Below are 21,461 nucleotides of genomic sequence, written 5' to 3' on the forward strand. Positions count from 1 at the left end.
TCGGTTGGTTCAGTGGTGGCAGTGTCTTCCCCCAGGAGAGAACACGGGAGGGATGAAATCTGCTGTTAGCCTCTGGGCTGGCTCAGTTAGAATTGTCCTTCTAGGAATTGGATATTTGGGTTGAAGGCCCAGGAAAGGGGTTGCAGTTGAAAATAAGGCAAACAACCTAAGTAAAAAAAAAAAAAAAGTCAAAACAAGAACATTTGTTACACCTGCAGAAAAGCCCAACATGGTGTGGGTGGAGCATCGTGAAGACAGGACAAGGGAGATAAAGTGAAGGACCAGGTCATGTAGAGCTTTCAACTGTAGAGTCTGGGATTGATTCACAGGCAATAATTTTTCCAAGCTGTTATTTTCCAAAGGAAATAAGAAAACCCTACCTGACTATTTCACCCCATTTAATGTTTAATGGCAATGTGCCACTGCCTCCTTTCTGAGTGGCGAACACCACTGACTGGCCTCTGCTCCCTTCCAGCTGCTCCGCGGGGTCAGGCCAGTGCACATGTCGACCTCACATGATCGGACGTCAGTGCAATGAGGTGGAATCCGGCTACTATTTTACCACCTTGGATCACTACCTCTATGAAGCCGAAGAAGCCAACTTTGGGCCTGTAAGTCGCGAGTGCTTGGCAGGATGGGGAAGCAGTGTTTGGGGAGTAATGGCATATACACATTATGTAAACAGACCATTTAAGAAGTATTTTCTCAGTGAGCCCAAAGTAAGGATCAGGACCACACCAACTTGAGAATAGTCACATTTTTAAAGCTAAATAAGTCTATGCCTCACAGAGATTCTGGGCCATTCTGTAATAAGGCTTTTGGTATTTGGGGGTTATTTTTGTGGTTTTTTCCTCCCGTTCTTCTCGCCACTTATTCTGCAGAGTTATTGTGGATCTGCTACAGTAAATACTCAGAGAGGATATTGTTTCCATTGTCTGCTGTGTAATAAGCCATTCAGAATTTAGTGGCTTAACTATACATCTGGCAGGTCGGCTTGGGCACTGCAGCAGCTGGTGGCAGGCTGGGCATCTTTCTCTGCGCGGCCTCCAAGCAGCTGTATTGAGCTTCCTCCCTGTGCAGTGGTTCAGGATGGTGAGACTTCTTGCACGGCATCTCATTTCCAAGGAGGCAGAAACACAAACTGTCAGGTCTCTTAAAGCCTGGCTCCAAAGTCCCAGAATGTCATTTTTGGTCAGGTCATAAGGCCAGACGAGATGAAGGGTAAGTAGGGCCCACTTCCTAATGGAGGCAGCCGCACCCACATGCGTACCAGCAGTGAGGGGCTGCACCTGTGGAGGTGACTAGTCACAGGTATCTGGTAACCCTGGGAAGACACTCACAGGCTTGCTTGAGTTAAGCAGCTTAAATTGGTCAATTCTCAGTAACACTCATCAGTAGTGAACATTCATGATTGCATCAAGTTTTTTCACTTGTGCTTGGAGCCTGAAACAGATGCCAATGAAAAAGACAGATATAAATCCATTAAATTGGACTAACTTTGTAGAAAACTTGGGAAATACCTTGTCCTCCTAAGCTTGCTTATGACCGTGTTTGGGATGTTCTTTCCGCCCACTCATCCCCCTGGTTCTATCACAGAAGAGCTGTCCTTGGCCTTTGAGTACCATCTCCAATGTCCCAAGACTACCTCAACCACAAAACTAAAAAGAAACTGATTTGCTGTTTATATGTTAAAAACATTTTACAGTCTACTCAGCAGTGGTCCCCAAACTTTTTACATGGGGCCAGTTCACTGTCCCTCAGACCATTGGAGGGCTGCGACATACAGTGCTCCTCTCACTGACCACCAATGAAAGAGGTGCCCCTTCCGGAAGTGCGGCAGGGGGCTGGATAAATGGCTTCAGGGGGCTGCACGCGGCCCGCGGGCCGTAGTTTGGGGATGCCTGGTCTACTGGGAAAATGTAACTGCAAAAAATAGGTATAATGGCCCTGGCCGGTTGGCTCAGTGGTAGAGCGTTGGCCTGGCGTTCAGGAGTCCCGGGTTCGATTCCCGGCCAGGGCACACAGGAGAAGCGCCCATCTGCTTCTCCACCCCTCCCCCTCTCCTTCCTCTCTGTCTCTCTCTTCCCCTCCTGCAGCCAAGGCTCCATTGGAGCAAAGTTGGCCCTGGGCACTGAGGATGGCTCTGTGGCCTCTGCCTCAGGCACTAGAATGGCTCTGGTTGCAACAGAGCAATGGCCCAGATGGGCAGAGCATCGCCCCCTGGTGGGCATGCCGGGTGGATCCCGGTCAGGTGCATGCGGGAGTCTGACTGCCTCCCCGTTTCCAGCTTCAGGAAAATACAAAAAAAAAAAAAAAATAGGTATAACATATACAGTTTTGGGCCTTTGGGTGACTTCAGATTTCTTTGACTGTTATGTTTTTACTGAGCTGCATTTGCAGTAAAGCATTAGGACTGTCTCCTGTCCTCAGGGGGTCACCACAGTGGAGCGGCAATACGTGCAGGACCGGGTTCCTTCCTGGACTGGAGCGGGCTTCGTCCGAGTGCCCGAAGGGGCTTATTTGGAGTTTTTCATCGACAACATACCCTACTCCATGGAGTATGACATCCTAATTCGCTACGAGCCACAGGTAAAGCCTCAATGAATTATTGGAGGTGGGAAAGATACCATCTGAGAAATCTTTCTCCTAAAGGACACTAGATATTTTGTGAAATTGGAGGTTGTCCTGGAATAGAGGAACTTCTCTCTTGAGTTTGTAGCCTCCATGGAAGTGAAAATGTACATTTTTCTTGAATTCAACTCAACTTCAGGAACATTAAGTAATCTCTCATTAGGCACATAACCTTGCTGAGAACTGAGGTGTTGATGATAATATACCAGGCCCTCTCCTCACCCTTAAGGCTGCCCTGCCCAGGGACAGATGTGCCCCTGTCTGTAGTCAGTGGCTCAGGGTGGAAAGTATAAGAGCAGAAGTACAGACACTGCAGGAAGATGACAACATCATAGAGTCAAACAAGGCCAGGCCTTAAATGTAGATGAAATTTTGACACAAGGAGGTTGGGAATAGCATGAGGATAAGAGAGTGTTCTGAGAGCCGTTCCACATAGGTAGGTAAGGGACATGGTTAGACACGCTGCTGGGAAGACATGGGCTCTATAGTAAGAGGAAGCTGTTGAAGGGTTTTGAGCAGCATGTTGTCATTATCTGAGCTATGTTTTCAGATGGGTGGGAAGGGACATTGGGAGACACAGGGAGAGCAGTTAGGATGATACTTCAGTGTCCATGTGAGATGGGGTCAGGGCCATAACTGGGACAGCAGCAGAGGAAATGGTAAAGAGGGAAGAGACGCACAAGCGAGTGTTTTCCATTTAAACTTGGCAAATGGTGAATTGGGAGAGGTCTTTATAAACAGGTAGCAGTGGGCCAGTACAGACACTCTTGTTGACTGATTGTTCTAATTCTAGCTGCCCGACCACTGGGAAAAAGCCGTCATCACGGTGCAAAGACCTGGGAAGATTCCAACCAGCAGCCGATGTGGTAACACAGTTCCTGATGATGACAACCAGATGGTATCTTTGTCACCTGGCTCGAGGTCAGTGTGACAGTGGTTTGTAGCTCAGTAAAACTAATATGCAAATAACCTTTTTTTTTTCTTTTTGTAACTTGCCTTGTGAGTTGTACAGTTACCATTTCAGAGCCAAAGCCAAACACTGTTGACTTTCGACTTTCTCCCTTTGGAATGAGCTGTGTCGTACTTTGATTGATTGATTGGATACTTAAAGGATGACTTTCATTGCTGTTCTCTTTTGATGTGGAGTAGGTATGTCATCCTTCCACACCCTGTGTGCTTTGAGAAGGGTGTGAACTACACGGTCAGGTTGGAGCTGCCCCAGTACACCTCCTCCGACAGCGGCGTGGAGAGTCCCTACACGCTTATTGATTCGGTGAGCGCAAGGCCGTTTGCAGCATGTACGGGAAAGGCAGGGCAGAGGTGTTCGCCTGCTCCCTCAGTCTGGTGGAGGGACAGTGCTAAGAAACTGGGTGGAGTCTGTCTTTCTTTTTTTTTTTTTTTTTGCCTCCAAGGCTGCTTTACTTATTTATTTTAATAAAACTCCACCCTCTGGAAAAGACTTACTCAGAGTGACTCTGAAAGTATTAATTGTCTTAAAAATGACACTTCAAAAGCCATCAAACTATGTAAGGTTTCTCTAAACTTTTTCTGGCAAGAGTATTTTAAGAATGGGGGGTTTATTGAATGAGACTAATTTTTTTTCAAGAATCAAAGAAGCATTTGGAGTTTTCATGTGTTTAACTTGCTTTAATTGATGACACGAACCCACTTCAATGGCTGTTTCTCCATAGCTTGTCCTCATGCCATTCTGTAAGTCCCTGGACATTTTCACCATGGGAGGCTCAGGAGATGGGTCCGTCACCAACAATGCCTGGGAGACCTTTCAGAGGTACCGATGTCTGGAGAACAGCAGGAGCGTTGTGAAAACGCCAATGACCGACGTTTGCCGAAACATAATCTTCAGCATCTCTGCCCTCTTACACCAGACAGCCTTGGGTGGGTATTCCTGCTGCTGCTGCCCCTTCCTTCCCGAGAGCCCAGTGTGCACTTGGTGTCACCACGTGTGTGGAAGGCAGGCCCTGGAGCTCAGAGAAAATAGTGTCTCAGCAAGAGTTTGTCTTTATTATTATTATTATTATTATTATTATTATTATTTAGACATAGTTTGTCCTTTCTTTTAAAAGAATATTTCAATGACAGAGCACCATTGCAGATGCAGTCAGTATCCAAGAAAGACACAGCCGGTGACGAGGGGAGTCCCTGAGGAGGCAGCGTTCCGTTCCCATAGCGGGGTGGGCAGCTGGGATGGAATCAGAGGCACAGCGCATAGTGAATGAAATCTGGTTTTATCTTTGGAAGATCAGACCAACCCCCAGAGGCCACTGGGCGTTTGTCGTAAGGTCCTGTGATATTTAAGCTTTGAAGGCAAGGGGAGAAAACCTTAATGGCCTTCCTCCTAGAAAAGCTGCTTGTATCTGCCAGCTGTGCGCTGCTGCCTCCCTCCTGCTCATCACGGAGATGAGACTGTTTCAGTGGGAATCCCGAACAAGCCTGCAGAGCCCGAGGGCAGGGATGAACCAGTGTGGAGACGGGTGTGACAAGCTGCCCTGTGTCACAGGGTCGGTCCTCTTTCCCCTGCAGCTTGTGAGTGCGACCCCCAGGGCTCGTTGAGCTCCGTGTGTGACCCCAATGGAGGCCAGTGCCAGTGCCGGCCGAATGTGGTTGGAAGAGCCTGTGACAGGTGTGCTCCTGGAACCTTTGGCTTCGGCCCCAGTGGATGCAAAGGTGAGTGAGTCAGTATTGTCATGTACTCGTTCAGGCTGTCTGAAAAATACTGGGGTGTTTCCTTCTGGAGGTTGGTCACGGGAGCCCGGGAGCATGCCGACTAGGCACAGGGTGCTTATAGAGGGAGGTGTTTGCACTTCGTGCATTTCTCAAAGTGGTTCCCCGGTTGCCTGTCCCTTCAGCTTGTGAGTGCCATCTGCAAGGATCCGTCAATGCTTTCTGCGACCCTGTCACTGGCCAGTGCCACTGCTTCCAGGGCGTGTACTCTCGGCAGTGTGACCGGTGCCTACCCGGGTACTGGGGCTTTCCGAGTTGCCAGCCCTGCCAGTGCAACGGCCACGCCGATGACTGTGACTCAGTGACAGGGGAGTGCTTGAGCTGCCAGGACTATACCACAGGTCACAACTGTGAAAGGTACGTGGATGCAGCCTCTTGAAAGTAGGAAGAATGAGATCATTTTGACTGAGCAAACAGCATCCTAGAGAAACCATAGGGTGGATCTCTACCAGGCTTCCGGTGGCTGGTCCCTTCTGACCACTTCAGTATTTTCTAGGAACTCACTCATTCATCGGATCCATATTTAGTTTATACCTTCCATGTGCCAGGCCTTGTGCCGGGTCGGGGGACATGTCAGAGAACAAACTCAACGTGAGTCTGCCCTCTGGGAGAATCACCAAGAGGCTGCTCAAACCTGTGCAGAGGTCATCTCTGTGTCTCAGCAGCTGCTGGCCTACGATGAGAACTGTGAAACGTTCATGCCTCGTTTCAGTCAGAGTAGAAAACCAATCCAAATTGAATTAGTTATTTTAAATAACATTGTTTTTGAAACAGTTTATATAACTACAGTTTCCAGGAGACCACAAAAAATGTACAAAAGTAGATCTGTTCCCCAGGTAGCAAATGTGAGGTGGATAATTACTATGGATGCTAGGCACTGCGCTGGATGTACTAACAATAGGACGTAGAATGTGCTTCTAATAACATTACAGCCCTCTCAGTCGATAAGAACTTGTTTATATGAGGAAGTGACATGCTGCTTACATTCTTTATCACTAATTAAGAAAGGCAGACATGCTATGAGGACCTGCTGTTTTTGGAGTACTAGTCTCCACCTTACATGTCAATAAACTTTATCTCTTTTAATATCCATCTGCTTTATACAGAATTGTTGCTTTAAAATTTTCAGCAAGTTGCTCAGTCAGTGCAAACATTACTTATCGGATGAAGGAGAAATTGTGAGTCACAATGAGTATGTGATTAACCACGGCACAAAGATATGCAGGGAGGCAAACATGTGGCCCTAGCTCTGTGCTGGAGGGGTTCAGGAACTTAGGGGTTCCAGCGGTTAGTCCTTTGAGCAAAAATTATTCCTTCCAACCACAGAACTGTGTTTTAAAAGGCTACAAGGAAACAGTTCTATAGGGTTGGAAGGAAGAAATTAGTATGTTGGTGTCATCTTCTGTTTTCATATTAAGTTTTCTATTGTTCTCCTATGGGAAATGGAAAGTAAGTCAGAGAAAAAGAGACAGATGAGAAAATCAGATTAAAAAGGGAACACAGGAAACAAAGGAGGTTGTCCACATGTGACTTGAAGTCAACACTGTGCAAGGTCTTTGCAAGAACATCTGTGGGAATGGCCTGGCTGGTCTTGGTTTTTACTTGTAAAGCATTTTGATTTCTTGCAGAATGAGAGAGGGTGTGGGATGAGAAAGACATTTAACCCTAGTTTGGCTGACAAAACTTTATTGAAATATTTGGGATTCTGCTGTCTAGTCTGAACCAATTTCTCATCATTCTTTTCCTCTTTCCAAGATAACAATCCAGTGAATTTATAAAGAAGCTGTAGGCTCAGATTATTCCTGAAGTTGGGAGCAGAGGGAGAGGCAGGAAATGAACACTCAATTTCTGTCATGTTGTACTTGGATTTATTTCACCTACAACACTTTCTCAAAAACCATTGTATGAAGTTGCTCTCTCACCACCAATTCCCCCAGCACATGATTGATTTCCTCTGAACAGCTTTCCCTTCTATGGCTCTATCCTTTCCCACGCTGATTTAAAAAATAGTACCTTTGCCTCAAAAAGAAAAAAAAACAAACATGTAAAACTAACTGAATTAGAAATCCTTAGACTTGGGTCCCAGGCCCATTCTGCTTCTGACCTGCTTTATTACTGTGAGTGTGCTATGTCATTTCTCCACATATCCAACTTTCTGTTAGTAGAATGACTAGGTTGGATTTGATGATCTTCAAATTCCTTTAAGCTTTTATGTTATAGGAAGTAAAAAGGTAGCCTAAGTTCTGTTCATGTTGAGAAGCAGCAGGACATAGTCAAAGAATTCCTTGCTAAAAATCAGGAGGCTAGATTCAAACCCTAGCTCATTACTAACGAGTCACGTAAACCTTGCAAATCACTTAATTTCTTTGGGTTCCTTATCTGTGAGGAGAGGAGAACCTGTTGGGTTTGGGCGTTGATAGATAACATCCTCATCCTTGCCCAAGTTTGAAACCACCTGAGACAGACACAAGAGGCAAGTACTAGGGGAGCATCCTCACCAGCTCTATTTCTGATCAAGGCAGGATTGCATTACATGCACCACCTTGGGCTTGCTAACATGTCACCCTCTCAGGCAGAGGCAGAGACAGACAACCACAAGCTCCCCCAGCCCCTCCCAGACTTCTTAATGCAAGGAGGGAGCTGACCAGAATGCTCAGGACAGGCAGGCAGCTGGTAGGACAGTAGGGTACTCATGAGGCAATATACCTCTTCCTCCAGGAAAGAGTGAGGGAAAGTCTGGTGATGCCAGGGGTGTCACCCTAATGAAGCAGCCCTGCAAATGGGATACCCACAGTGGCAGCATTGGCATTATCTGGGACCGCCTAACTCAGAAACGGGAGAAGTCCAGCAAGCTGAATTGAAACAAGCCCTTTCAGGGGATTTTGATAAGAGCTAACAGTGGAGAACCACTGCTCCAGCCAGGAGTGCTCCGTGTGGATATGCGAGGAACGGGAAGTTCCTAAGACTTTCTTCTTGTAGCAGCTTTTTTGCAAGTTGGGTTCATGGCCCTCTCTCTTTTGTGACTGATGTAGGTGCATGGCTGGTTACTATGGTGATCCCATCATTGGGTCAGGAGATCACTGCCGCCCTTGTCCTTGTCCAGATGGTCCCGACAGCGGACGCCAGTTTGCCAGCAGCTGCTATCAAGATCCTGTTACTTTACAGCTTGCGTGCGTCTGTAACCCTGGGTATATTGGTAAGAAATGTTGAGACTCTCGAAGAAAAAGAGGTGTCTTTATGAGTTAGTTGTTAATGAATAAAATAAATGAAGAGTGAGCCAGTTTAGTTTAGTTTTTACTATCCTTAATTGAAAGTGAAGGGAATCTAAAAAGATGCTCTTTTCTTCATTGGCAGCAAAGGTAGAGTCAGTCCTTGAGTTTCCATGACAATAATGTTACAGTACCAAGCAAGAGAGCAAGCTCATCTGAATCCATAAACGACTCCCTATGAACACTTAGTAAACAGGAGAAATTTTAATTTACATTTGACTTCTCCATTCCCTTAACCAGCTCCTAGCAGAGGAGTCTCAAAGTAGTGAAGTGGCCAGTGGACAGAAGTGAAAAGAATGTCATGTAGAGGTCCCCAGACAGCTGAATTGGTCAACACCAGACACATTCTTTTTGGTTCCATTTACAGTATCTGTCAGCACCCAATGAGTAGTGCGTTGAGAAAATGGACTCCCTCTTACGTCATGCTTGATGCACTCTTTCAGATATAGTCAGTTATGTTAGCTATACCTCAGGAAGCATTTGCCTGTGCTCTCAGGATTTCTTAGGGAATTTGGTCATCATGAAGGACCCCGTTTTCCAGGTTGCTCAGGCAAGAGCAGTGATTTTCCAGTTAACAGAATCCTTGGGTTAGGACTTAAGACACTCAGCTGAGCTTTTCCCTGTGAGCGCGTTAATTTAGCTCCTAATCTGTTCCATCCCCATGTGATGAGAAGCTCGAGCCCCATGTGCGGGGGCTGCCACAGCCGTCCAGACCCACTGTGGCCCCTGAGCCAGGCTGCAGCCATGTCACAGATGCATCATACTCTTTCCTCTTACAACTAGGAGCCTTGCTGTTCCCCTGAAGTTGTGGTCACCGGGCTCGGTAACTAGCAGGGTGGGGAGCAGGGCCGGGTTGACCCTCGGCAACAATGTGGCTGCACCGGACCTCTCTGTCAGCAAGCTAAAGGCATTGTGCTTGGTGTTTGGACAACAGGCTCCAGATGTGAAGACTGTGCCGCGGGCTTCTTTGGCAATCCCTCTGATGTTGGGGGGACATGTCAGCCTTGCCATTGTCACCACAACATTGACACAACAGACCCAGAAGCCTGCGACAAGGGGACCGGGCAGTGCCTCAAGTGCCTGTACCACACGGAAGGGGAGTACTGCCAGCTCTGCCGCGTCGGCTACTACGGGGACGCCCTCCAGCAGGACTGTCGGAGTAAGATGCTCGCTTTGCCCACTGTGCTCATTACAGTGGTTTCCACTCTCTTCATCGTCAAGGGATTTCTTTCTTCTGGTATTTGTTTCCTTTGGGAATACACTTGTCACTTGTTCAGAGAGGTAAAATTTCACTTCCGACAAAAGAAAGATGAGATTAGCCTTTTTTATATTCTTTATATCCTCATTTTCTCTCAGGACTGAAGTCTCCAAGCATGACTCAGTATCTGAGAGAGACAATCTAAAAAAAAAAGCTAGCCTGACCAGTGGTGGCACAGTGAACAAAGCATCGACCTGGGGCACTGAGGTCCCAGATTCAAAACCCCGAGGTTGCTGGCTTGAGTGTAGGCTCATCCGACTTGAGCTCATACTCACCAGCCAGAGCATACAGTCACTGGTTTGAGCATGGAATCATAAATATCATCCCATGGGGTCTGGCTTGAGCAAGGGGTCACTGACTCAGCCAGAGCCCCCTGGTCAAGACACATATGAGAAAGCAATCAATGAACAGCTAAGGTGCCATGACTATGAGTTGATGCTTCTCATTTCTCTCCCTGCCTGCCTGCCTGGCTGTCTGCTATCTGTCTGTCTACACCTCTCTCTCACTCTCTCACTAAAAAAATATGCAGCTCTCACTGTGATAGACACCATCCAGTTAATTATGAAGTATATTGATTTTATATAAGTACTGCCCAGGAAGCTGCTGATTGGCTGGGACTTGTGGATCCTAGATGCCTGCACTGCTCCACACCTTCTCTCTGTCATTGATGGACAGAGCCTTCTAGTTTTAGGAAAAGAAAGACCCACCTTTAAAGTCTGTTGTTCAGAATCCTTCTCTTATGAAGAGATCTGGGAGCATTTCCCCTACTGCCCAGCCCCGGCCTGTCCTTGTTTATACAAACATGTGTGGAATGCTGTGGACCAGCAGGACCGGATTCCTGCAGGCCCTACTAGCTTAAAGGGCTTCTGCCTGCTCTGCCTCACTCATCCATTACTACTACTCCCAGCCAAGAGTTTGAAATCATTAAATATCTCAATTCCTGTGGCATGTATTTTTATTATTTCCAGTTAAATCCTTAGTTTTAAGATGATTCACCAGCAGCTTATTAAATCTGTATGTTTGGAAAATTCTGCTAGACAGAATGTGCCATTGTACACAGCTACCTGGGAGATGCCAGGACTGGGAACATCATCAGAACTTCTGAAGAGCAGTAGTTGTAGACCTTTTTATTGCCTCTGTTTCTTTCCCTACTGATTTGCACTTCCAGGTTGAAATCTAGACAGTGAACATCTGAGCCCATGGAGTGAGCCAGCTAACCTTTGCGCTGCCTGCAAGTTTTCTGTGTAGGGCCGTTTCAGTGAGTCTGGATGTGTTCTTTTTCAGAGTGTGTCTGCAATTACCTGGGCACCATGCAGGAGCACTGCAATGGCTCTGACTGCCAGTGTGACAAAACCACAGGCCAGTGTCTGTGTCTTCCTAATGTGGTCGGGCAGAACTGTGACCGCTGCGCACCTAATACCTGGCAGCTGGCCAGCGGGACAGGGTGTGACCCCTGCAACTGCAATGCTGCTCATTCCTTTGGGCCATCTTGTAACGAGGTGAGGCACTGTGTGTGGGGGGTGAGCCCCATGGTGTGAGGAAAGATTCCTTTAGGAATCTAGATGACAACTATGTGGTTTCTTTGTCCCAGTTAGAGAGGAAAAGGTACCTTGTGCTATAGCTGCAGCCTTCCTGCCTCCGGGCACACAGCTTGGCAAACACAGCACATACTGGCTGTGAGCCTCATTTGTCCCCCTTGGCGGGGACATATTGTCCGTGAAGACCCCATCTGCTCATCCATAGCGTGTTAATCCAGGGCCCCAGACACTGACCCATATTAGAATGGGCAGAAGTGTACCAGTCCCTGGCTGCCGGACAGACTGCTCTCTGAGCCACACCACCTGAAAGGACAGTAGCCCTATGCAGCATTGTCTGGAGAGCCCGTGCTTCCTGACACACACTCAGACAAAGGGCTCCTCATGGCAGGTGAGTCCCACGTGGCCTGTTAGTGATCGGTGAGGAGACATGGAAATCAAACGTCACCTGCGCTGGGCCTTTCCAGCCTGCACAGCAGAGCCCTTAGCCCTCAGCACCAGGTAGAAGTAAGACCCCCTGCTCCTGGTCAGGACATGGGGCCATCTCAGCCCACGCTCAGTCCCACTTCCCTACCGGTGGCCAGGAAAGAGCGTGCTGGTTGCTGCCCGCAGCCTGCTGACTGAGTCTGTTCTCTGGCTGCAGTTCACGGGGCAGTGCCAGTGCATGCCTGGCTTCGGGGGCCGCACCTGCAGCGAGTGCCAGGAGCTGTTCTGGGGAGACCCCAACGTGGAGTGCCGGGGTAAGGCCGGGCACCTGGGGTGGACCTCAATCAGAGTAGACGGGACCTCTGTAAGAACTTTTTGTGATCGCGAAAGTGCAGTACAAGTTAATTTGTCTATAAGGCGTTGGAGGGGGAGGGGACATGGGGAGGCTGAAGGGGAATAAGGGGGTCGGGGGAGATATTCTGTGGGACACTTGAATCTATGTAAACACAAATTAAAATCATAAAAAAAAGTCTGTTTAGCCTGACCAGGCAGTGGCACAGTGCATAGATCATTAGACTGGGATGTGGAGGACCCAGGTTCGAAACCCTGAGGTCGCCAGCTTGAGCACGGGGCTCATCTGGTTTGAGCACAGCTCATCAGCTTGAACCCCAGGTCACTGGCTTGAGCAAGAGGTCACTCGGTCTGCTGTAGCCCCCTGGTCAAGGCACATATGAGAAAACAATCAATGAACAACTAAGGTGCCACAACAAAGAATTGATGCTTCTCATCTTTCTTCCTGTCTGTCTGTCCCTATCTGTTCCTCTATCTCTGTCACACACAAAAATTTTTTTAAATAATAATAAAATAAAAAGTCTGTTTGGGCCCTGGCCGAAACAGTGGTAGAGCATCAGCCTGGCATGCAGGAATCCTGGGTTCGATTCCCGGCCAGGGCACACAGGAGAAGCGCCCATCTGCTTCTTCACCCCTCCCTCTCTCCTTCCTCTCTGTCTCTCTCTCTCTTCCCTTCCCGCAGCCAAGGCTCCATTGGAGCAAAGTTGGCCCCGGGCACTGAGGATGGCTCTGTGGCCTCTGCCTCAGGCGCTAGAATGGCTCTGGTTGCAACAGAGCAACGGCCCAGATGGGCAGAGCATCGCCCCCTGGTGGGCATGCCAGGTGGATCCCGGTCGGGCGCATGTGGGAGTCCTTCTGACTGCCTCCCCGTTTCCAACTTCAGAAAAATACAAAAAAAAAAAGTCTGTTTAATTACAAAAGAAATTCATGTCCACTGTTTAAAAAGTCCCACACTCTAACCATAGAGAAGTGTGGGTAGTAAAATTGGACCTGCTTTGTTCATCAGGGGTGATGTTTGTCTTTGTGCAAACACACATACATATCACAAAGACACACAAAAGTGCTTTTTAAAATGCATTTAACCAAAATGGGCTCGTATTAACCATGTGTTTCAGTACATTGATTTGTTTTCCCTGTGAAAAGCATTGTGTGGCTACATCCTTGCTGGCGCATGAGAGCTAAACGGTTGTTGTGGGGATGGTTTGAGCTCAGTGTGTCTAGTGTGCTCTGCCAACAAAGAAAACCCTCAGCATTTGTGCCTTGCATAATGTCCCCACGAGTGGGACGTGGAGGGCGTTGTCATGGAGCCTTCAGCTACAACAGGGCAAAGTGATGACAAGAGCTCCGAGTCTGTCCATGTGAATAAAACCCAGAGTCCCAGTTAAGCTTCTCATAAAATGGGATGGAGAGGGAAAACTTGACATTTTCTTAAGAACAAAAACTTGTTATAATCATATGAATCATAAGGGTTACTTAATATTTATGATGTTGCAATTTCTTTGAGCTGCCAGATTACTTTTCAGATCTTAAAGGAAAAGCATTTGCAGAAAATAGTTTAGTGTGTGTTCTTATTCTGTTTTTCTATTCTTTCTTTCCTACTTGGGTTTTCTGCATTATGTTTTAAGTTTATAACTGTATATAAATATCTTCTTCAGTTCCATATGTGTTCTTTGATATATTTTCTTTGTTACATATCTGAAATTCTACATCCCTGTTGGACTCAGTTAAAAATGACCATTTTCTCTTTGGGAGGTTCAACTGCGAGAAATACCACAGATTTTCAAGTTAGCAGTACATTGTTATCTCCTACCAGGGGTCAGAAACTTAGATACCATGTGTTCTTTAAGTCAACCGACTGTTCCTTAGCAAGAAAATTTCAAACAGTGGACAAGACCAGAACAAAGGGCATATGATTTGTTTTTCCAATTGAGGCTTAGCCAGAAGGATGTGGATCAACATCTTAGATTAGGCTGAGGTTTGTTCCGTAGAGGCAATGATGTTTGCTCTGTCAATGAACAAGTGCTTTTTCATTCATCAATCCTCAGTCCAGATGTTGGTTCCTAATGGGAGCTGATTTTTCTGTTCCATGAGCTGACCCCTGGCATGCAGTGCACACTTGCACTGCAAAGACATCTTCTGTAGGAAAGACTTCTTGAAAGCTGATTTCTCCAGAGTTCTTGTCACTGTTTTGTTAAATCCCTCAGTCTCATAATGCTCCTAATGTCCTGGGGGCTTGATTTTTCTCCAGATAATGGTTCCAACATTGCTTGGAACCTGATTCTGTTGCGTGTGTCACTGGAAAAGTCGCTTTGGCTGCCAAAGCTTTCTGACCCTTTGCCCCATTTAAGCTTAGTTGGCAGGAAAGACCTGTTACCCAGAGCCAGAGTCAATAAGCAAATTGTTCGTGTAGTGCTTAGAACTTTACCCTTTTATCTTGTCTTTAAACTTTTGCCTCTAAATCTGCCAGAGAAATCTGGTTTACAGGAACCGTATCAACTTATTTAGGTCAAAAGTTGATCATGCTTTAGAAACTTTGCAAAGTGAAATCCATGGCATCAGGGTTTGCCAAGTTCTTCATTTTACCCAGAAGAAAGGTCAGTCCATTACATGAGATGCTGTTGGGACCCCCATTTTTGACATCTGTGGAGAAAGCTCATAATTTCCAGAGCACCTAGAGAGTGAGCACTAACTTGAGCCCACCCTGGGCAGTCGCCGCCAGCTGTAGAGCCTGAGTGCAGGGCGGCAGGCAGGAGCAGGACCAGGGTGATCTGCTGAAAACAAGGACAAAAACCCAGATGCAGATGGAGTTCCGGGCTCTTAACATACTGGAATGTAGTCACAGAAGGAAATGGGATGACAAGAACCTGAAGGGACCAGCCCAACAATTAGCAGGGACAAGAAAAGGTGTCATTCAAAATTAGATGAACTATGGGAAAAGAATGTGACTACTTTTCTCACATATTACATAATTGTCAAATAGTTCTCAGTTTCAGATCTCTCAGTGGAACATGCCTCAAACAGACTTTCTGGTGCCACTCATTAACAATAATCTTATAGAAAGACTGAGGTCATTGCTAAGTATTCTCCTTATGGAAAAAAATGTACTTATGTAAAAGACAAATGAGTAGAGTCTCAAACTTAGAAACTGTTGAATGTTCCTATTGTCCAGGCAGCTTGAGACTCTTGGCCCACTGTGCCAAGCCTGAACAAGCCCACCACTGTGCTGGGATGGAGAGGGAGCCCCATCCACCCACTGCAGAGCATGCCAGAGCAAAGCTCAGCTGGAGCTCAGTGCCATGCCCCTCAGGAGTCACAGGGTCACGGGAGGAATCTTTCTGTTGACTCATAGACAGCAGAGCCGCTAGCTCTTGGGAAAGGCCAGTATCTCCTACACACAGGCAACTGGAAATGTGGGGCGTGGGTGGGAAGCTCTGGGCAATGGCCATCAGGCTTATTTCTCACTTCAAATTGTTTTCATAAAAAAATTAAGTTCATTCTTTTTCAAGACATTTGTGGAATGCATGTCTTCATTTATAGCTATCTTATTCTTCTCTCATTGTCCATGTGACTCAGGAAATCAGATTTAATTTGATTCTTTAGCGAACCAACAGTACTCTTGTTGGTGGAGGGGAGGCTTGTCTTGCATAGTCCTCACCAGAATGTGGCCCTGACGCATTGAGCTCAATCAGGTAGGCCCACTGCGGCCACATGCCAAATCCAGCTCACTTCCATCTCAGTCCAGTTTCATTGAGCACAGCTCTGCCTGTCTGTTACGTACTGTCCAGGCTACCTTCATGCTACAATGCCGGAGTTGAATACTGTGGTAGAACTGTGGCCTGCAAAGCCTAAATATTTACTATCTGGGCTTTGTTATAAAAAGTTTGCTTCTCCTGGCCCAGACAACCAGCTCATGTCTACAGCTGAAATCACAGTCATTCTCCAGCTTTCATTCCAAAGTTGAAGTTACATTACCGAGGCCAAAATGGGGGATGCTGAGGGAGGTAGAGGATGGAAAGAAAAAGGAAGTCACATTTAAGAGATAAAGAGGTTTACATTTCCTGCACGTACAGTAAAATGGAAAAGCCTAGGTATCAACCGGAAAACTTTATGGCATATTACTTGGAGTACCATGTTAACTCTCAGACAAGGTTCATGGCAGAAGGGAATGGTCCCTGTTTCCTGGATGAGGGTGGAGCACTTCCTGTGTCCCAGGGCAGGTTTGATTCAGAGGAAGGTGCTTAACCAGCACAACACTGAGTGCTGCCCCTTGAGGTCTGTGGGGAGTAGACCCACAGATGAGCTGCCTCCCAACGGGATGCACTGGCAGGCTCTCTGGGAAACAGTGCATGCAGTAACAAGATGACAGGAGGCGGGAAACAGGTGGAGACCCTTTCTCCTGTCAGAAGAGGCAACCAGTAGGTAAAGAATCATTTGGCAAGGGTTCATAGAAAAGGTTAGGTCCCATGGGCATTCACAGAGAATTTGCAGTGTGCTGAGCATTTAGGGATATTATATATGTATTCTTGGTATTATCCTTACAGCAAACAACTTGTGATGTGAGTATAATCTCTACTTCACAGTGAGAACTCTCAGGCTCAGACAGGTTATGTGACTTGCCCAAAGGCAAATACAAGTGAAGACCTGGGGGGTCCTTGATGACAGTGATATTTAGAGAGAGCGAATTACTGTGTTGGCTAAAGGACAATAGTAATAATAGGTGGGAGAATGGGGCGCCCTCACTGACTGCCTTCTGGAGAGCCAGGGACAGGCCTTGGATGCTTTCTTCAGTGGGCAGAGGGGTCTGGAGAAGGAGAGCGAAGGATATAAAGGCAGCAGAAAAGTTAACCCTATGGAAGAGAGGCTCATCGCGTTTCCCAGTCTGGTATTGACTGGCCCATGCTTTCTCCAAGCCTCAATACTTGTAAAACGATGCCACAGTCTCCCTTCACCTTCCTTTCAGAGATCCTGCTTCAGATGATGAGAAAATTTAGTAAAAGAGGAAACTTGCTGGCCACAAGACCAAGAATGTATTTATAGATGAAGGTGGAGTTTTCATGGTTTATTGACATGATTGTCTCATTTTACAAATGCTATTCTTCATCTTTGTGATTTCTTCACTTTTGCTGAAGAAATAATACTCTCCTTCATTCCAAGAGACTCTAGTTTTTGATTCTCTGCCCAATAATCCCATTTCTTAAAGCAAGGCGAGCCATGGGTCCACCTGGACTCCTATCCCTTCACCGTAAGAGAGGAAAGCCTGTGGGAGACGCCCGCACAGTGAGCTGACGGTGCTGTAGAGCCCAGCGAATGTGAGGCATGACTGGAGTGTCTCATAATTCCTAGTGTCCATGAAGTTTTACACTGTCAGGTGAGAACCAACATTTCTCCTTTGGTCAGAAATATTCTTGGGGAATTTCTCTAGAAGATCATAAATGTGGGCCTTGTAGTGATCCCACTGGAGAAGCAGTCTAGAAATTCAATAGGCAGAGAAGGAAGCACATGTCCACAGGAGCTCTAGTGGGTTCCCAGCTTCGGTTTGAAATTGAAACCTTAAGCATGTTAGAGTAGCCATTGGTATTCTTCCAGAGAAAGTTCAAGACAGACTCTTTCAGTGGAAGCTGCAGTCCAGCCCTGTGTGAAATTTGATTCTCTACTTTTTAGTTGGAGGTCAGGAATGTTGGTCAGTTCAGCTGAACTGGTGCTTGTCTTCCGGGGATAGCTGAGTTTCCTCCGGCCCTTCAGAATGCTGGTCTTAAAGTGACAAGTGACAGAATCCAGAAATCAGCAAGGACAAGAATCGGTATCCTCCAGAATTGGATGGAGCTTTGGGAAATGACCATGGCCACTTTTCTCAAATTATGCAGTTAGTTGCCAAATGTGCCTTCAATTGCAAATCTTTCCATTGAAACAGTTTATTGAATAGCAGAATTTTAGACTTTCTGGTACTGCCTTGTTAACAATATGCTTATGGAAAGATTTAGGTCATAGCCAAGTGGTATCCTTACGGGCAAAAATGTGGTTATGTAAATGAAGAAAACCTTAATGGGAAGGCACTTGCCTTTTAAATCTTACAATTTGGAGTCAGTATTTTCCTCCTCAAAAATACCATGACAGAATGAAAGCAAGACATGCCTTTACCAGTGAAATAAATGAAAAATTATTAGAGAAATTAAAAATAAAGTCAACATAGACACGTATCCTTTGCCCCAAGCATGAATCCAATAAAGCTTCTTTAGGACTGAACTAAAGTATGCTTTTGCATTGTCTATGGCAAAGGGTTTTTTTAAGCAAAATAAAAGCATGTGCAAGAATCTGCCTCAGTTAGCCCAAGACTACAGGGGATGATAAAGGAAGCACAGATCTACTGGGCCTCCTGGACCTCACAGAAGCTAGCCACTGGGGCCTCCTGGGCAGGAGCAGACTGAGAATCTGATTGACTATAAATGGCCTCATTAAGGACCTCTCAACCTACATTGGCCTTAGTTATGTGCATCAGCCTACATTGGTGAGCTTCTAGTGTCATGGTTGTGCTCTGTCTGGCTCCACACATACTCACACCCTGTGCACATACAGCATGTACAAGAGAAAGGCTGGATGGCTGGGAAAATAACACAGACAGTGCTCCTCAAAATGGGGTTCAGTGACCCCTAACATCAGCTTCACATGGCAACTGTTACAAACTCTCAGGCCCCAACTGACCCCTGACTCTGAATCTGGGATGGAGAAATGAGGAGCAGTCGTATCTCATGACCCTCCAGGTGCCTAAGTTTGACAGGCTCCGCCCTGTGTGGCCTAAGTAATGTTTAGCTTTTTGGACGGTGACTGAATTTTACCAGATGATATGGAAATCCATTCCTAAAGTCATTCTGACACAGTGTTATTCAAGTTCTTCCCATTTACCCGGCCTCAGAGACTGAGGAAGCAGCTGCTGTCCCAAGCCTTTCCCCTTGTATCCTCTGGGTGTCACTGGGTGTTCCTCTCGAAGAGGATTCCCTAGCCTAATGGGTTCGGGATATGACGGAACAGTGAAACTGTTTTCCTGCAAACCTCTTCTGAATCTTTAATTCGTGATGTTTGTTTTGAATCTTAAGAAGAGGGTATAGAATTTCCTGAACCTACCTGATTCAGGAACCCTTATTTTTAGGAAGATCTAGAACTAGCAGTCTAGGGAGCACACACAAAGTTACCTCCAGCTCACCTAGCCTGTGCCCTGACTGCTGAGAATGTCCCAGAGAACACAGGAAAAACAAAACGTGTCTCTTGTGCCTGGGTAAACCCAGTGCACCAAGAATATGCTGCATGTTGTCGAGGTTGTTTCTTTTTAATTAAAACAAAATTTTTTAATTTTTTTTTAGAGAAAAAGGGAGGAAGAGACAAACAAACATTGATCAATTTCTGTTTGTGCCTTGACCAGGGATTGAACCTGCAACCTCTGTATTGGGACGCTGCCCTAACCAACTGAGCTATCTGGTCAGAGTGATAATGCTATGCTTTAAATACTAAAGTTTGAGAACTAGAATATTTCAAACTTCAAATTTTGAATAATCATGATGTTATTATTAGCAAATATACTGCTCACAAAAATTAGGGGATATTTAAAAATGAATATGAAGCGATTAAATATCCCCTAATTTGGGAGCAGTATATATGAAGATAAAAAAAAGGAAGGCCATGACAACCTCTCTTCCTTGTTAGCAAATGGAAACGTGGTCAAGCCACACTTTAAGTAGATCACCTGACATTTGCATAGACACAGAAAGTAATAGTAAACATTTACTGAATGCCTACTATAAGCCAAACACTCTTTGAAGCACTTTAGAATTATTTGATCCTGCCTGACCAGGTGGTGATGCAGTGGATAGAGCATCGGCCTGGGACGCGGAGGACCCAGGTTTAAAACCCAAGATCTCCAGCTTGAGCGTGGACTCATCTGGCTTGAGCACAGAATTGCTGGCTTGAGCATAGGATCATAGGCATGACCCCATGGCCACTGGCTTGAGCCCAAAGGTAGCTGGCTTGAAGACCAAGGTTTCTGGCTTGAGTAAGGGGTCACTGGTTCACCTGGAGCTTCTTGGGTCAAGGCACATATGAGAAAGCAATCAGTGAACAACTAAGGTATGCAATGAAGAATTAATTCTTCTCATCTCACCCTTCCTGTCTGTCTGTCCCTATCTGTCCCTCTTTCTGACTCTCTCTCTGTCTTTGTCTCCCATAAAAAAATTAAAAATAAGGAAATAAATAAAAGAATTATTCGATCCAAAAAGCAATCTTATGAGGTAGGTACAATCATTACTCCTTTTTTATATATGTGGAAACTGTGACTCAGTTTCCTTACTGCCCAGAGTCACATAGCTAGGGTGTGGGATGGGCAGGATTCACAACTAAGCAGCATGAGCCCACAGGCTGCACTCTGACCACAACACTGCACTGCTCAAACTGGCCACTGAGAATTTGGAGTGCAGCTGGCTACACAGGCAATGAAAAAATAAGCTAATAACAAGGCAGGATGTGGAAAGGGCCAGGTGAAATGTCACAGGCCTCAGGCAAACCTGTATTTAGAGGACAGAGGGGCTCTGAGCAGCTCTCAGGACCTTCGGTGAAACTTGTTCTGGAAGATGTTTATCTTAGAACAGGGGTTGGGAACCTATGGCTCGTGAGCCAAATGTGGCTATTTTGATGGCTGCATCTGGCTTGCAGACAAATCTTTAATAAAAAAAATAATAACATTAAAAATATAAAACATGGCCCTGGCCGTTTGGCTCAGTGGTAGAGCGTCGGCCTGGCGTGCGGAAGTCCTGGGTTCGATTTCCGGCCAGGGCACGCAGGAGAGTCGCCCATCTGCTTCTCCACCCCTCCCCCTCTCCTTCCTCTCTGTCTCTCTCTTCCCCTCCTGTAGCTGAGGCTCCATTGGAGCAAAAGATGGCCCGGGCGCTGGGGATGGCTCCTTGGCCTCTGCCCCAGGCGCTAGAGTGGCTCTGGTCGTGACAGAGCGATGCCCCGAATGGGCAGAGTATTGTCCCCTGGTGGGCGTGCCGGGTGGATCCTGGTCGGGCACATGCGGGAGTCTGTCTGACTGCCTCCCTGTTTCCAGCTTCAGAAAAATACAAAAAAAAAAAAAAAAAAAAAAAAAAAAAAAAAAAAAAATATATATATATATATATATATATATATATATATATATATATATATATATATAAAACATTCTCATGTATTACAATCCATTCATTTCCTACCGCTCACATTCATGGT

General features: G+C 46.2%; 1 protein-coding gene across 3 annotated transcripts in view; it reads left to right on the plus strand.

Moving 5' to 3' along the window:
* The window catches only part of LAMB1 (laminin subunit beta 1), a 91,473-nt gene that overhangs the window by 39,826 nt on the left and 30,186 nt on the right, over positions 1-21,461 (plus strand). For all 3 annotated transcript variants that reach the window (XM_066344479.1, XM_066344478.1, XM_066344480.1), the window contains 11 exons: positions 476-611; positions 2,431-2,589; positions 3,425-3,552; positions 3,781-3,904; positions 4,323-4,527; positions 5,173-5,316; positions 5,499-5,730; positions 8,406-8,569; positions 9,577-9,801; positions 11,185-11,399; positions 12,079-12,175. In XM_066344479.1, coding sequence (XP_066200576.1) covers positions 476-611; positions 2,431-2,589; positions 3,425-3,552; positions 3,781-3,904; positions 4,323-4,527; positions 5,173-5,316; positions 5,499-5,730; positions 8,406-8,569; positions 9,577-9,801; positions 11,185-11,399; positions 12,079-12,175 — 1,829 coding nt within the window. The remainder of the gene's footprint in view (positions 1-475; positions 612-2,430; positions 2,590-3,424; positions 3,553-3,780; positions 3,905-4,322; positions 4,528-5,172; positions 5,317-5,498; positions 5,731-8,405; positions 8,570-9,576; positions 9,802-11,184; positions 11,400-12,078; positions 12,176-21,461) is intronic.

The sequence above is a fragment of the Saccopteryx leptura genome, chromosome 6, assembly GCF_036850995.1.
Source record: "Saccopteryx leptura isolate mSacLep1 chromosome 6, mSacLep1_pri_phased_curated, whole genome shotgun sequence".
NCBI classification, from domain to species: Eukaryota; Metazoa; Chordata; class Mammalia; order Chiroptera; family Emballonuridae; genus Saccopteryx; species Saccopteryx leptura.